The sequence below is a fragment of the Gordionus sp. m RMFG-2023 genome, chromosome 4, assembly GCF_954871325.1.
Source record: "Gordionus sp. m RMFG-2023 chromosome 4, tfGorSpeb1-WG-v2, whole genome shotgun sequence".
Lineage (NCBI taxonomy): Eukaryota > Metazoa > Nematomorpha > Gordioida > Chordodea > Parachordodidae > Gordionus > Gordionus sp. m RMFG-2023.
In genome coordinates, this window is record NC_088778.1 from 14,113,306 (window position 1) to 14,130,898 (window position 17,593).

At 28.2% G+C, this 17,593-nt stretch overlaps 1 protein-coding gene across 2 annotated transcripts in view; it reads left to right on the forward strand.

Annotated features, from left to right (window-relative positions):
- The window catches only part of LOC135928126 (fasciculation and elongation protein zeta-1-like), a 52,495-nt gene extending 36,003 nt beyond the window's left edge, over positions 1 to 16,492 (forward strand). The window contains exons 3-8 of one of the 2 annotated variants that reach the window (XM_065464487.1): positions 7,156 to 7,326; positions 13,281 to 13,410; positions 13,750 to 14,810; positions 15,292 to 15,367; positions 15,899 to 15,964; positions 16,181 to 16,492. In XM_065464487.1, the coding sequence (XP_065320559.1) occupies positions 7,156 to 7,326; positions 13,281 to 13,410; positions 13,750 to 14,810; positions 15,292 to 15,367; positions 15,899 to 15,964; positions 16,181 to 16,206 (1,530 nt within the window). In that variant the 3' untranslated portion in view covers positions 16,207 to 16,492. The remainder of the gene's footprint in view (positions 1 to 7,155; positions 7,327 to 13,280; positions 13,411 to 13,749; positions 14,811 to 15,291; positions 15,368 to 15,898; positions 15,965 to 16,180) is intronic. The other variant, XM_065464488.1, reaches the window with a different exon arrangement.
- Positions 16,493 to 17,593: the final 1,101 nt, after the last annotated feature.

A 17,593-nucleotide genomic window follows, 5' to 3' on the forward strand; every position in this document is an offset into this window, starting at 1 on the left:
AATATATTTCCATTTCAGTTCAGTTGTTATATTTTATTAATCTGATGAATGTCATAAATTTTATTAGAGTGGCGATAATAGTGATTGGACGTTACTATCATCGCTGAAGATGAGAAAATTTAATGGAATAAAATATTTACTTTGTGAGTTGTACTTCAAGGAGTAGATACAACCCTAAAAAATCGAAAGGTGGAAAATATCTCTTTTTTACATTTTCGATGCCTTCATATTTTTTTAAATGTGTATTCTTCAAGACTAAAAGAGGTTTAGAAAGATTTAAAATAAAAGTTTTAAAAGCAAGCATTGACGGATATTAAAATTAATTAAGCTGAAGCGAACTTATCATTTATGATTCCACATTTTGTAGAAAGCAAGGCCCTATAAAAAATATATCTGTCTCAGGAAGCGTAGATAATGAAAATCCTTATGTTATGCTGGAAAATAAAAAAAATTTTATTAAGAAACACCCACCCACCCACCCCCTTCCCCCTTCCAACAGAAAAGTTTGAATAAATAATTAGCCCTAATGATACGAAGAAATTTAAATATTAATGATAATTATACTTGCTTAATAACCAGATCTATAGACCGACTACCAATAATAAAAAGATGCTTAACCATTCAAATAATGTTGGAAGGCGAAGGGGTTATAACTCAAGATTGGCATTGAAATTAAAATGGGTAGTTTGTATTTGGAATTCCGTTGTTCTAATTTTGATGTGGTATGTGGTATAGGAAATGAGGGGAGTGGGGGAAGAAGGGGGTAGTATTATAATATATGATGCAAAATCTTTTGATAATTAGGTATTTGAAATATCTTCTAAGTGTAAAAGAATTAGTAAAATATTGTGCAATCTGCTGCAAATATCAAGCTTCGATATTTTCTAAAGAAAGACATTACAATGCGATGGAAATCAGTGTATATCATGATTGCAAAGAATAAAGTTCTTAACGTTATAGCGCGAGGTTCGAGTCAGTAAAAATATATTTTATTAACTAACTTTTTCATTTCACACTTCGTTTATATACATTTTTTTATAAGTCCAAATTAGAATATAAACGAAATACAAAAAAATAAAATAATATAAAAAAAGTAAGGTTACGCCGTTTATAAAATAAAATTAGATTATAACAAATACTAAAAATTATATAGTAATAAATAATAATATTTGAATAATGCAACATTCTCCCTCTTCTGATAATTTCATCGGAGAAGTCATGAGTTTGTTGTCCAAGTGGTTTATCGTTTTGGTAATCAAGTTGTATCACAAATTATCATAACGTTGGCTTGTCCCTTTCGCGTTTTAGTGTTTAATTATTGCGTTTTAGTATTTAATTTAATTATCTCCGAGGTTAAAATATGCAAATATATTATTCACATTTCCCTCTCTTTAAATAAAAAATTTCAATTTCACACCCTAGTTTTAATTCAAAAAGTGTTATTTTTAATAAAAATTCTTCATACTTTCAAAAGCTTTATTTCAAAAACATTTTTATCATATTAAGTATTACTTATAAGGGTTATTTAAATCAATCACTTTTAATTCATATGTTTTAAGTACATAATAATATATTTAAAATTAAAGTTATATCTTCTTGTTTAGGATTTTAATGGTTTATTTCACTAAGAATTTAAGTAAATAATTTTTTAAAGGCTTTTTTGTGTGTTCAAATATATCCATTATGATTTTACATTTTAGTGATTTTAAAAATTTATAACATGCCTTTATCCTGGCATAAAATTTTAATTTTTAATAACTTTTCTTCTTACGTGGATTAGAATAATAAGTATTCATCATTGGTCTCACAAAATAGAATTCATAACCTATCGTTCAACTTCCATATCAGTTCTTCCTAGGTTGTCACATTAGGTTAGGTGCTGGCTATTATATTCCAGTCCAACATCCAGAGCCGGGACACCATAAAGAAAGAAGCTTTTTGCATGAAAGAACGTACTAAGGTTTGATTCTTGGTCATCTCAGTATATTAGGCATAGGATATTAATAGCTTAGGCAGTCACAATAGATAAGATAGTCATCTCAATAGGTAGTCATCTCCATAGGTTAAGCAGTCTCTATAGGTTAGATACACAATAGGTAGTCATATCAATAGATAAGGTAGTCATTTCAATAGGTAAAGCAGTCTCTATAGGTTAGATAGTCGTCACAATAGGTAGTCATCTTTTTATAGTCCACCACCCAAGAGGCACCATGCAAAGAATAATGATGGTGACGATATCGCGCGAGGTTCGAGTCAGTAAAAATATATTTTATTAACTAACTTTTTCATTTCACACTTCGTTTATATACATTTTTTTATAAGTCCAAATTAGAATATAAACGAAATACAAAAAAATAAAATAATATAAAAAAAGTAAGGTTACGCCGTTTATAAAATAAAATTAGATTATAACAAATACTAAAAATTATATAGTAATAAATAATAATATTTGAATAATGCAACAATGATACAAAGCTTCTTATAATCATATGATGAAATACAAGTTTGTCTGTGAACCAACCATATTTAAACAAATTGGTATCAATAAATATAATCCCTATATGTAAATAAAAAATTTCTTATAAATATTAAAAGTCTGATCTTCGGAATGTTTAACAAGTGCAAAAAACCTATAAAAAACATTTTAAACTTTTTGATTCATTTTTCTCTACACTGCTAAGGAGTTTAGGCTTGTAATAAGAAATTTTCATTTTACTAAAATCAATTTAGAGAAAAAAGTATATTATTTTAAATTTTGTCGATGTATAATTTTTAGGTAAGGGTTTGAACTATCATTTTGTATTTTGTAAATTCAGATACAATTATTTTCGGACCTATGAAGATTTTGACAGAAATTGATCCAACCACCCCCTGGTCTTCCCAGCCTACCCTGTGAATATTAGACAGTACTCTAGTGATCTTTTAACTAAACTTAATTTTGGTAAGGCGATAGTTTGATGGGTGTTGTTTTATTTTTTGTTATTATTTGCATTTAAAATCATTAATTGTGCGTTTTATTAAATTTAAAAATCTGATTTTGCCAGAAATGCACCTGAATAAGTGTAGAATACCCACCCTTAATGTTGCGCAATCGGTTAATTTTAGGCAATTCCAAAACGGTTAGCCAAGTTTTTAGATTAAAAAATCGGCTAAGCATAATTAAGCTTAGCATAAAAATAGCGAAAACATTATTCAAAAATTAGGCATCGGCTAAGGAGCTCGGTCGCCCGTCATATATCGTTACATAATAAATATATAAAATAATTTTAATAAAGGCTGGACTTAGTGTTGCGTAACGCTGACGGGCGATTAGCCTAGCTCCCAATCCTTACATTTTGTCTTAAGCGATTTTTCGGTTAAGCCAAATTATGTTTAGCTGATTTTTAGGCTACTAACACTACTTATAAATTTCAGATTATTGTAAATTAAAATTTCTTCAGAGTTTCAATATAAGATCTTCTGAAATTTATAGGGTGGGTATTCTACACATATTATAATGCATTTTCGGCAAAATCAGATTTAAAATTTAATAAAACGCGCTCAATTTATGATTTAAAATGAAAAAATAGAACAAAATAAAATTATTAAATACAAAAAAATTTTGGCGCATGAAATTCCCAGAGTAGATTCTCTTTGGAATTGGTAAAATCAGATTTATTAGGGAAATTATAAAAGCGCACTATAAATCAGAGACCTACCGGCCCGACCTTAAACCCTGGCCGTATTTTAATTTTTTTAAATATACCCGGGCCGAGCCTAAAATTTTTTTTTTAAATACACGGCCCGGGTCAAAAAAAGCTTTTTTTTTAAAAACTCGGGCCAATCCAAGAAGAAATAATGCAAAAAGCAACTAAATATTGACAAAATTTTCTAAAACAATTGGCGTAAGGCTGGCTTTGTTGCTATTATTTATTATTTTTAAATGGCTACTCTACTAGTTAAAGCAAAGCACTAATATAATCTGATAAAGAAGGAAACATTTTCATAATTTTAGCATTACTATTTCTAATTGTTCAGCATATTTTAAAGAAAATAACAACAGGAAACTCAAAAATATTATCATAATTATTCATAAGCAATACAAATCAGGAACGTGAATAATTTTTTTTAAGATTATTTTTTCCCTTTTTTTATTCAAGGGTTCCGAGAATTTATATGACGGCATCTGGCTTGTTTTTTTTGAGAAAATTTATTTCTAAAATAATACTTAATTCATTTTCTATAAAATCATTCTCTATAAAATTCTTCAATATTAAATTGTTCTCTATAAAATCCTTCTCTATAAAATAATTCTCTCTAAAACAATTCTCTGTAAAATATTCTCTATAAAATAATTCTCTGTAAAACAATTCTCTGTAAAATATTCTCTATAAAATCATTCTCTATAAACGAGTTCTCTATAAACGACATTCAAATATAATTGTTTTCTCTGTATAAAAGTTTCTCTATAAAATAAATTCTCTATAAAATCATTCTCTAGAAACGAGATTCTCTATAAAATCATTCTCTATAAATGAGATTCTATATAAACGACATTCTCTATAATTGTTTTCTCTTTAAAAGTTTCTCTATAAAATCATTCTCTATAAACGATATTCTTTATAAACGGCATTCTCTATCATTGTTTTATCTATAAAAATTTCTCTATATTTGCATTCTCTATAAAAGATTGTCTGTAAAGACGGGATACCCTTAATTTATAGTCACAAACACTGACATTCTGCAATTAATGTATTACGATACAACTTGTAAGTTGTAATTTTGATAATATAGACCATTTCCCGACCGCGTTGCAGTTAACAAAAAAATCTAATAATTATTTTTATATATAAATAACTAAATAGTAATATTTTATTTTTGCCTTAGAATTTTTTGAAAACAAAATAAATTTATTTAACACTTTTTAGACAGCTTGCTAATAAATGTAAATTTATTGTACTATAATTACAGTGTTCTGATGCATTAACTGGTGGAAAATAAAATGATTTTAGGTGAATATTTTTTTTATTGTAATCTGAAATATATCGATTTAAATTTTTTTAGTGTAATAAATAACTAACAACAAATGTAACATGCTTTATAACATTCCTCGAGATATCAGATATTTTATAAAAATTTAAAAGCCGGAAACATTAAATCAAAGAAACGGTTTAAAAGAAAATTATAGGATTTTTCGCTAAAAGGGAGGCTATAACTGTACCTATTATACAACAAAAACCTTGTAAAAAACTTATCTATTTTTAATTCTGTTGTTGGGTATAGCGGGAACACGTAACTATTGAAATTCATTTATAATCTATCTTTTCGATGTTTTTAAAGAACGAAATGGATAAGGTTAATAATTAGGACCGGTTATGTTTTGGATAACATTGAAAGGTGACCAATATTATGGGGTATTTTAGTGGGAGGAACGGATCCTGAAAGGTCAAGGTAAGGAGAATGCTATGGTCGCCTTTGGAGGCTTTTCTTAATCAAATTGATCTCAGAGTTTCTCATTTTATAATTATCAAACACTTTGCAAAAGTATATGGTCTAGCCAGGATTTGAATTTTTTTTTCAAGCCCAGCTGTTTTTATTTTTTCTGGTCCGGATATTTTATTTTTTAACCTTTTTATGACTCAGCCCGTAATTTGAAATTTTGGCTGTATTTTGTAAATTGTTTCAAGAGGAAAATTGAAAAATATGAGCAGTAAATGACTAATAAATATTTCATTTTATTCATTTTCCCACTGATATATGGATATAATTTATATTTTTTAAATTTCCCCGATAATAAATATTTATTAGGCCCAACCTGGGTTTATTATCTAAAAATATTTACGGGGCTTTGGCCTCTGTGATCTCTGATATTTATCAAGCAAATAATGTCTAAAAAGGGATATATAAAACCCCATTTTGATTACTTCCTTATGTTGTCCCCCTTTAGTTTAGTACTTCCCTATGGAACTAATAAATGTTAAAATGTTTTATAACCATTTTTACTTAAATTATTGGTGAATAGAAAGATAAGTATAATTAGCCCAAAATAATGATACACGAATTTGTGGTAATGTGATGCTTTTTTTTTGATAAATATTTACAGTACTAAAGTGAAATAATATTTATATTGCTTAAAAAAAGCTAGAAAAGGTCCCTGAAAAAAATAGTAATTGGGATAAAACATTATTAAGCGCTATTAACATCTCGAGAAGGGGATGAATAGTAGTATTGTTAAACAGTTCGGTTTAGCCACTTTTAAAATGATATTTTAGCCAAAATAATATTAGGCAAGCTTCGAGATTTCGTTAATAAAAGTTCAAGCCTTTCTGCCAACTATGACCAAATCTCTAGGCTTGAGTAATATTCTTTGGCTAAAATATTGGGTTAGTCATTTTTAAAAATCAAGCCGTTTAACAATACTAATGAATAGCGTGATTAGTTTATAAAAATTAGCCTATCTTATTATATCTCTTGACTGACTGGATGTATTTTATTTTATTGATTTTTCAGATGTAAATTCGAAAAACTATTATTATTATTTTTTTACCAATTTAAATAATAAAAATATTGATAAAGATCAATTATGAATTCAAATTTTTTAGTGTACATTTTTTGTATTAAAATACAAATGGATAAAATAAAAAATGTTTTGATTTTTATAGATAGATATAGATAAAGAAAGAAAGAAAGAAAGAAAGAAAAAGGAAAGAAACAAAAAAGTAAGAAAGAAGGAATTAAATAAAAATATGAATATTTAACTCCGTAATAATGAAAACTGAAAGAGATTTAATATTAATAAAAGGTATAATCAGCAATATTGGTCTTTTTAAGAAAAGTTACTTATTAAATAAGATTCATAAAAATAATATCTGTCCAATCGATGAATAATCATTGGCTAGATATTAAAAAAAATTATTGTTTAATAGCTTAAAAAAGGCATTATTAATATATATAGTGTTAACCGACCTTCCTATCTTAATCCGCTTTAGGTAGGCCCTACCAAAATTCTAGCAAAAAAATAGTTAACAAAATGCTTTGAGTAATTCCTCTATATTATCTAAAAATCTAACCGTCTTTGAGTAAGCACTTTATGGAGGTTTCACTATAATAAAGAACTTATAAAATATAAACAATACAATACTCTAATATATATAATTTTAATTAATAAACTCAAAGCACACCTTCGAAGATGACGCTAGTTACAATTCGTCGGATTGTGAAACAGAACAATTTCGCAAATTTAAAATGCACCAAAGCGCCTTAAATGATAAAATTGGAAAGCAAGACGCTATTTTGCAAATAGAAACAGCCGAAGAAGTCATCAAAGAACTCAATCGGATGCTTAAAGTCATATTAAAATTTATAGAAAATTTTTGGTATTAAAATTAACTCCTTACAATAAAAAAAACATATGATAATAATAATGGGTGAGTGAGTAAAAATAAAGAATTATGCGACTATCATAATTAAGATTGTATTTCTTATACAATTAAAAAGGTTTACCCGCCCGATTTATCCTTAAATTTTGTTTACTCCGCCCCCCCCGTCTAATGTTAAAATATTATTTTAATAGCTGGTTTGACTTTTTATTAATTTTAATATATTTTTAATTAAGAATATATATTTGAAATAAAATTATTATTTTTAATAAATTGAAGTCTGTTTTGCTCATTTCGCCTGAAAAATTTATAAAATTTACCCTCCCATGCCATCCCATTACTTAAAATTTTTAAACCGCCCGCCACCCGCACAATGTTAAAAATATTTTAGTAAACCCGTGGGCGGGCGTTGGTGTAGGGCTAAAAACCCGCCCATTGCAGACCTCTAATATAGACTAACCATAGTCAACATCAAGTCTTTACCATATCATGTTTATGAAAAAAATATTTAAATGCCACTCAATAAATAATTTTAATATTGATATTCACACACCCGTTATACCCACATGTCGGCCGTTTCATCTGTTAAGAATGTTTATAAAAATGTTCTATATATTACCCATTTCTTTAATATTGACCAAAACTTAACTACTATTGATTGGTCATTTTATGGGGGTTTTAGGTTTCTTTGTAATAATATGATTCCACTAATGAATTTATAGTAATATATATAAATTAATAGATTTATAGATTAGAATATAATCGTGGCTTGATTATTATATGGTTCCATTATATCCACTTTTGGTCGATATTGAGTTAGGGCCGAAATCTTATTCTCATGGACCTCACCCCCCCTTTTCTTTCAGAAAACCATCAAAAATTATTTTTGATTATTTATTTTATTTTATTTTGATCCAATGATTTACCTATATATATGGTCTTATTTGTTTAATCAATCATAAATCTTTTAAACACCTGCTCTAAATAAACAACCAAAAGCAAAACACCTAGAAGGGAGTGATTAATTCCAGAAATTAAGGCGGAAATATATAAATTAAACTATTAAAAATAAGAATTTATGAAAGTCATTGTAGTAACTGTTAAGAAGAAATAGAAGACAATATTTGGCTTGTAAAGATGGTGAAATAGGACACACCATGCATTCAATATATTAAGTCACTTCTGTAAACCGTCCTGCTTTAGGAAGCTACCAATATTAAAATTAGTAAACAGTAAAACATTGAATAATCCAGAACAAGTAGCACTTTCGCTTGATTATTACATGAATACATTTATATCAAGAATACCCAAACTTAATGATATCCAAAGATATGAGGTTCCTACCTTCGTTCAAATCAAATCCGAACACCTTAAAAAGACTTCTTATAACATATCCAAGTATCTATTAATCTTTATAAAAAATTTTGAAAACAACTGAAAACCTAACCTTAGAGATTGGAATCTATCTGTACTCTGCAACTTTCCCTAAAAACCAAATCCTTATATTTCAATGATTTTAGAGCTATATTACTGACATCAGTCCTATCAATGGTATTTATAACTTCTAAAAAATAGGACACTGGACCCAAAAATTTATTGAGTAAAAATATATACATGATTACCATTCAAGGAAGAATATATTAGAGCCTTTATTAGCCCTGAAGGTAACTTTGCGGAAATTTCTTAGATACAAATTCCATATATGTTTACATTCATTGACTTCGAAAAGGCCTTCGATAAGGTAAAGCATTCTGAATTATGAAACCCCAATGTATAGAAAGAAACTTAATCAAAATCCTAAAATTTTATTATAACAATTCGTTTGCCAAGTTCCAAATGTGGCAAATTCAATCCCCTCCGTTTAGGATTAAAAGAAAAATAAAGCAAGGGTGTATATTTCCCCGATGATTTTCAATTTAATTGAACAAGATTATATTTGACACAATTAGAGATAACTAACATTTCTACTGAACATTCTCATAGGATCAACCAATAAAATATAATTTCATATGCCGATGACATCGTTCTTATCGCACATTCAGAAACGGAACCTATTAATTTTATAAAAAATACTACACATAATAAAAAAGTTGATTAAGTCTTAACTACAACAAAACTTTTATCATGCCGTCACCAAGCGCGCCAATCAATGATACTATAGTCTACTCGAAGGTCATAAAGGCTACTGAATGCTTTAAATATCTGGGAGTCACCATGGACAACAAAGGGAATACACAGGGCGAAATTGAGATTAGATTAAAAAATGTCAATATCACAATAAGAAATATAATAAACTTTGTTCATCTAAAGAAATATCGGTGAAAACTCGCATAAGAATATTTAGCTCTATAGTAATACCAGTCTTGCTATATGAGAGCAATACGTGGGACTCAATTAATACACAATTAAAGAAAGTTCGAGATTTCATTAACAGGAGTGGTAGACAATTAAATAGTTATGTTTATCCCTAAATCATATCTCATAAAAAATTATGGGAAACTCCATTCATAAGCCCACACATATAACACTTAGGAAGAAGTGAACATAAATTGCTTGGACATATACTAAGGAATTACATTATAAATATAGCTAACGATGCATTGTTTTGGCTAACTCATATTAAGGCGAAAAATATGAACTCTACATTGTCTACATAAAGCCACTAGTGATGTTTTGAGTTTAAATGTAAATATAAAACAATTTATAAAACTAAATAATAATTAAACAATTTACAAAACTCAAGAATAATAAAAGGTCCATCAAAAAACTTCCGAAGACGTAAATAAATTACACCAAAAATTGGAAACCCTAATTTGATTCCAAGCCGTTCCATTCACTTCTATAACGACCGATTCCTTTTCAACTTTACCATTTGAAAATAAATATACTAATCGATAGAAAGGTAAAAACTTCCTGATTTCTTTATATAAAACAACGCTTCTCAGCACTAATCTCACATGAACTCAGTTGTAAACCTATTAAGCTTTCAGTAGAAATTAAATTTCGCTTTGCCAGACCCATATCAAATGAAAGATTTTCTTTTAAAGCGAGTAGGTGCTCTTTTCACTATTTTTTAATGCCCCTAAACGTTTAAGCATTAAAGCACTAGGAGATGAAGGAATACATTTCCTTACAAATCTATATAATAAAATACTGGGAAACGAAGAGATTCCTCAAAAATGGAGGCAGAGCTATCTAGTTTTTATTTTCAAAAATAAAGGAAATCCACACAATTGTCAAAATGACAGGGGCATGAAATTAATGTCACATTAAACTTTACGAAAAATTAATAGAAAAAAGGTTAAGAGACATAGTCGAAATAGGAAAGACTCAGTTTGGCTTTATGCCTAGAAGATCAACGACTGAGGCAATCCACGCAATTAGGCAAATGAGTGAAAAGTACTGAGAAAAAGACAAAAAGCTACACATGGTTTTTCTCGATCTAGAAAAGGCCGTCGATAGAATCCCAAGAAAACTTATCTGGTGGACGCTACGCCACAAAAAGGTTCCCAAAAATATATAAGAATAATAGTGGATGTATATGGGCCATACAACAATGGTCCGCACAACTGATACTTCAGCAGGCTTCACAATAGCCGAAGGAGTTCATCAAGGGTCGGCTCTCAGCCCACTTCTCTTTATAACAGTAATAGATATATTATCAACAATCCCGTGGAATATGATATTTAGGACTTGCCTAATCCAAGGATTGAAAGAAAGATTAGTGAGTTGGATACCTAGAAAAGCACGGACTAAAAGTAAACAGAGAAAAGACCGAGTATATGGTGATAGGAGGAGATGAAACAAAGAGCATTGATATAAATGAAATGGTTCGGAAACATGGCCAACCAAAGAATCAGACGAGAGAAGTCTACAAACTATTGCTGAGGATGATTGCTGGGGTATCAAGAAATAATAAGGTGCTAAGTACAAGAATACTAGGAAGTTTAATAGTGACTCTTAAGACTAAGAATGGCGAACAGACTTAGGTGATATGGGCACAATGAAAAGGCCTATAAACTATATAGGAAATAAGGTTAAGAGTTTGGAAGTGATGGGTAAATGTAAAAGAGGAAGGTCAAAACTTCAATGGGGCCATAAAGTTAGGGCCAATATGAAGAAATATAAATTAGATAAAAGAAATAGCATGAATAATATAAACTGGAGGAGATATTGAAGGAGCTTACCACCAGAAAAAGGTGAAAGCTAAAAAGAAAATAAAACGTTTAAGAATGAAGCTAGTCTTAATATGCGCACAGGTAACTGCAGCCTGTCCAAAAATTGGTGGATGATTCTTGTCATTTTAAATTAACCCCCATATGTCTCTTTTTACCCAGTTTGATGGGCGTGAGAAGAATCAAGCTTAGCTCTGTTGTTTTCAACAACACAAAAGGGCGAGACGCTTAAAGAATGACGTAATAAAATACATTTTGTTGTCTCCGGCCCTACTCAGTCAAACCTATTTCTTCATTTTTACTTATCCACTCTAATGTATTCTTCCTCTTTACCTGAATTCTATTTTCTTATAAATCTCCTCCCCCAATTTTAAAAACCACCACACTTTTTCACCTTCATTCATTTTAAACTTTCTCTCCCCTTTTTACTAATTTTACTTTATTCCCAAGGCCATTAAGCCCCGGGCCCAAATATATCACCTTCACACTGTAACATCACTTTCATAACTTCCTCTTTTCTTTTAGCGGAATTTATTTCCTTATCAAAATAACTCGATTACCACAATACCCCTTTTCATTCATTCTACTGATCATCGACTTGGATATTAAATGATATGATTAAATTTACGGAATTACCCTCAAGCATCATATTTGTCAAAAATATAATTTTAAATTTTATGAATAATTATTATCATAATTTGATCCAAATGCATCAAAAAAAATATGACAAATATATTTAAAAAACATACATTTTTGGTTAAAGTTTTTAAGTTTTTAACCATAATAAATAGATAAAAGGGGTTGGGGGAGGGGTTCATATATTTTAGGGTTAGAAACATTTGTTAAAATTCATTTTTTTTTCAGATTTCAAAAAAGTTCGTCGGATAGCTAAAGAGAAAATTTCACAAAATTAAAATGCACCAAGGTGTCATTTTTTTCCAGAGAGCATGGTGTTTTTTAAATGTGTTTTCCTGAAAATTAATAGGAGTCGAGATAGAACCCGCAGCGATATGTTTTTATTAATCTATTCTGTTTGTCTGAAAAGCTAAGCTGTAGCTTGAAAATTAAATAAATATAAAAAAATTAATGAGGCGTAAATCTTTGTCGCTTCTTAAAAATAACGATAAAAATATAAGATTTAATCACGGAATATTATTATATGTACATGCTTTGGGTTTATAATAAAATTAGGTTGGTTCAAGATTTAGAAATTGGCTTAATCACAATGTCTTTTATAAATTCATATCGGAATATTTCCACCAATAATTTTTGCTTCCTGATTAAATATTCATGAATTTGAGCACTTTATTTATTTTAATAACTATACTTTTTGTTTTCTTTTGAAAGAAAGAAAGTATTGATAACCGAAGGTCAAACACAATTTGAAAAAATAGATAATTCTTTTAACAAGTCAATATTAGTGTGTTATATAAATTTTATTTCGTGTTTAAAAATTTTATAATTTTCATCATTTTGAAAAAAGGTTTAATTATCTGGAATTTAAAGAAATCAAGAAACAAAGGAAAAAAAACACGCTTAAAATGGTTTGAAAGTAAAATCCTCATAATAGGTATAATCGTCATAGTATAGTGAACCTTAGTATAATATTCGTTATAAATTAAAAAAATCAAGCGAGCTCACTATAGCGAGGTTTTCCTATATTTTTGATTGGGGAAAAGCTTGATCTTACTGTTTAAAAAATAATTTTAATACAATAATATAACATTTTAAATAAAAAATTATAAAGGAAAGTCCGACAACTTCTCTAGACAGTGGCGTTACCCCTGAAATATATTCTTCCGATCCAATGAATTTCGAAAACGATTCGGCGAAATATTCGTCTTATATTGAACCATATTTACCGTATACCAAGGATGGTTTAAAAAAAATATTTGTAAATTTTCTTTAAAAAACGCTCACATTAGATTGATAAAAGTTACTAGCTCTTTAAGACCCGCTAAAAGATCAAATATTTTGATTATTGTAGGGCGTCATGTCATCAAAACTAATAATAATTTTATTTTAAAACGCAAATATGATATTTATTTTTATCTTGATAATTAATGTATGATTTAAAAACTTATTAGTTACAAATATTTTTACAATACTTTATATTTAACACTGGAGAAAGAAAGAATTCTTTCAAACTTGTGGATTTTACCATATTTTTATATTATATATTTTTCTCTATAAATTAAAATTTTTATCGACGAAAGATCTTGAGAGTTTTATGTTCGATCGGTTGAATCAAGCAAACAGCCAATTAACATCTTGCATCGAGGACCAATCGGAATGCTTGATTAGTGAGTTAGCCATACGTGATGAACTGGAATACGAGAAGGAACTCAAGAATGGGTTTATCTCTCTTTTGATGAATATTCAGGACAAAAAACGCGCCTTTATAGCTCACGGTAAGATCAACAAACCTCTTCCTATCAATTCCCCAATGTCACTCATTAACAAATTACAGAATCTAGTCACACTTAAACAGTTTAATCACCGCGAGTTTTCAAACAATAGTGTTGATCATTGTAACGTTAACAATGATAGCCATGGGCTTGACTTGGGTATTATGAAAGTGGGTATAACTTTCAAAAATGGCGATTTGGTGTACTCCTCGGAAGATTATTCAAAGAGTTCTGTATCTAGCTTCTCTAGCAAAGATAAAAACGAGACCCCACAAAATGTCAATTTGGATGATAATCTTATTATATTCGGGGACGAAAAAAAAAGCCTAGAACCTGCGACTGACGCTACAATCGGGGAATTAAAACCAGTGCATGATAACTTTAACGATCATATTAGTAGACAAGATATTAATGTTGACTTCGCCTCTAAAGTCAAGTGCGAGGCGACTGAATTTAACGGCGAGGATGCGCAAGAAGAAAAAACAAATCAGATCTACCGAGCAATGGGAGATGAAGATTCGAATTTTTTATCGGTTTTAGGAATCTCCCCTCACAGCCCTCCCAGCATCTCCCCGTCGCTTAGCTCCCCAATTTCTAACCAGTTCAAAACACTGCCATCAAGCAACACTCATTGCAATCTAAAGGATCTCGCAAAAAGAGATCTGTCCGTGCAATCCTCCTTTTCCTTCAATAGCTTCGCGAATTCTTATAGCAACGGTTCGGATTCTGGTAGCTGTTCATCTTCGTTTTCTTCCTTCCTGCCACTTCCTACATCGTCGTTGTATACTTCTCCCTCTCTCGTTTTAAAGCCATTCGAAAATGTTAGGCAACATTATAACGTTTCACATTCGTTCAACAATAAGGGAAAGGTTATATTAGAGTTTTTTTTAACTTTTAGATTTTCTATCTTAATTACTATAATTGTAATTCTTGTGCAATTGAGTATGTATAAAGAGTTTTAATGTTAATTTATACGAATGATTGGGAAATTCAATGAAAAACTCACACTTATTAGGCTCAGTCAGTAGTGAAGGCATAGGATGTTATCAGATTTTACACTCACCACTGAAAATATATTAGAGGAGTAATGGCTATAAACCCATTAAAATATAGATATCATTTAGATGTTTGGAGAGGGGGAGTGAATCCTCCACCAGAATGTTTGACTCTGGTCTCTTAGTTATTTCATACTTAAACGTCATCCTATTTATTCAACCATTTTTCATGTCAATATTTACCAAAACCCATCTAATTTTCAGATATTTAAATTCATTTGGGTTTATCTTTTATATCAATCATAATATTAATAATAATAAAATCCCTTCATTAAAAAAACATAAATATATCAAGTTTCTAACAACTATCATTCCATATAACTTTGAGATGGGTCCACCGAATACACCAATTTTGCGAATTCTAATCAAAAGTATGTATAGTATTAATTGTATTTAAATATAATAACTGTAAAGTAGTTATTACATCGTTATATAGGCGTTACATAAAATATGTTACACTACATTAAATATGTCACATAAAATATGCTTAACAAGGAATCTATATCGCTATAACGTATATTTATTCTTTTCTTTTTATTATTTATACTCACTTTTTCTATTCCTTTTCAACTTATTTTTAAAAAAAGTTTGATAAAATTTGCCTACATTATGTGAACCGACCAAGCACCTGTGTTAATAAAATGATTTAGTTTAGTAATAAATAGTTTATGACAAGCCAATTGATTTCAATATAAATCGATCTCGTTATTTTATCATTTTAAGCTTGCTCAAAGGAAAAACATTGCTTGAATAGCAAATATTTTAGACGTCCTCATTATTAAAACTGAACAATATAAGATTATTTTTTCATATTCTTTATCAAAAATATTCCTTTTCATTTATTTAAAATATTCTAAATAGTTTTACTTAATTATTATACTAATTTAATAATTAAAATAAAGTTTTAAATGCTATCAATGAGGACAACGATCAAGTTCCCGGCTTGCTAACTGATTACATATTAAAAGGTTTAAATTTATTATATTTATAATAATCGTTTTTTTAATATAAAATTTTATAAATTTGAACCCCCTTTACAATGTGAGTAGCCGTTCAATTTTAACTAGTTTTGGAATGGCTAATTTTTATATTATTGGCAAAGGCTTTTACTATAATTTCCCTTTTAAAGGGTTTTCAAATATCGTTTTGCTACTTAATAATTAATGTTAAAAATCATATTCTAGTTTTGAAAAAAAAATATAATATATGAACGAAAAGTGATTTGCCCCACGGATTAACCAGGACTAAACTCAACTTTCAACGTATCCAATCATAATTTTTTTTATTTTTAATTTAACATAATTTATCACCACGCACTAATACGTATTATGCTCACTTTAGCTTTATAAAAATCAATTTTTTAAAAAAAAAATTTTACATTTTTTTTTATAATAATTAAAAAAATGCAAAATTATAATATATTTTTTTACAAATGTGATAATTATTACCATCACCTTGCTTATAATCAAATCAAAATGGACAATTTAAACCGTTTTTTTAAATATATTAAAATATATTAGAAATTAAAGAAGTTTTAATTATAAATGATGATTTTTGTTTGTGTTGATTCAATCTAATAATATTATAAATCAATATTATTATTTTTTTCCAATTAAGGCTATATAATATAGAATTTTATCTCGTTTAAATTATTATTTTAAACGACGTAAAATATATTCATTCAAAACTTGTAAAATATCAATTTTAAGACTTTTTTTGCACTTTTAAAATGATACTCTAATTTTGAAACCATATTTTACGATGTAAAAAATGATGTGGTATACTCCGTTTATAACATTCCCACTTTATTACGCTTTTCCTCTTTACGCGTTTGATTTTGGACTGCCAATTTTTAATATTTAACTCCTTCATTTATAACTTTGTGTTATGATTGCCCGTCAAATCGTATAATATTAGCTATTGATGCATTAATTTTATGAATCTTTTTTTAAATAATGAAAATATGTATTATATAATATCCCAAAAAATATTTAATTTTTGATCAAGAGTCTTTTATAAATTTAATTTTTTCATTTGCCCCAATTTAATAATTCAGGCTTCAAAAAATCACATATTAATATTAAAGTCTACTACTTAGTCATCATTTTATATAATTATTTTTTTTTTTAAATCAATATTAATGATAATAAATCAGTGCAATTATTTTCTAAAATATTCATATTATACACATTTATTCACAATAATATTCATTTGAAATTTGTTGGGGATAAAATTTATAATTTTCAAAAAAAATAATTATAAAAATATAAAACGTATTATAGTTAATGCTTTTGAAGCTTTATTTTTCAACTATGTGGAATTCGTAATAAATTTTTTTTAAACATGTTTGTAGTTATGATAATTTTAAAATATACATTGAAACCCGGGACCCGAACCTTCATATAAAAAATGCTAATAACAATATTCGATTTAGAGATAAAATTTCTTGGGAAATAACGGAAAAATAGGGCGAAAACAAGCAAAATAAAAAAAAATTATGAAAAATTCTTGCAAATATAAGATTTATTTATGATGTTACAAATAAGAAGGCAATAATTTAATAAATCTATTTTATTTGTTAAAAATATTATATTTTA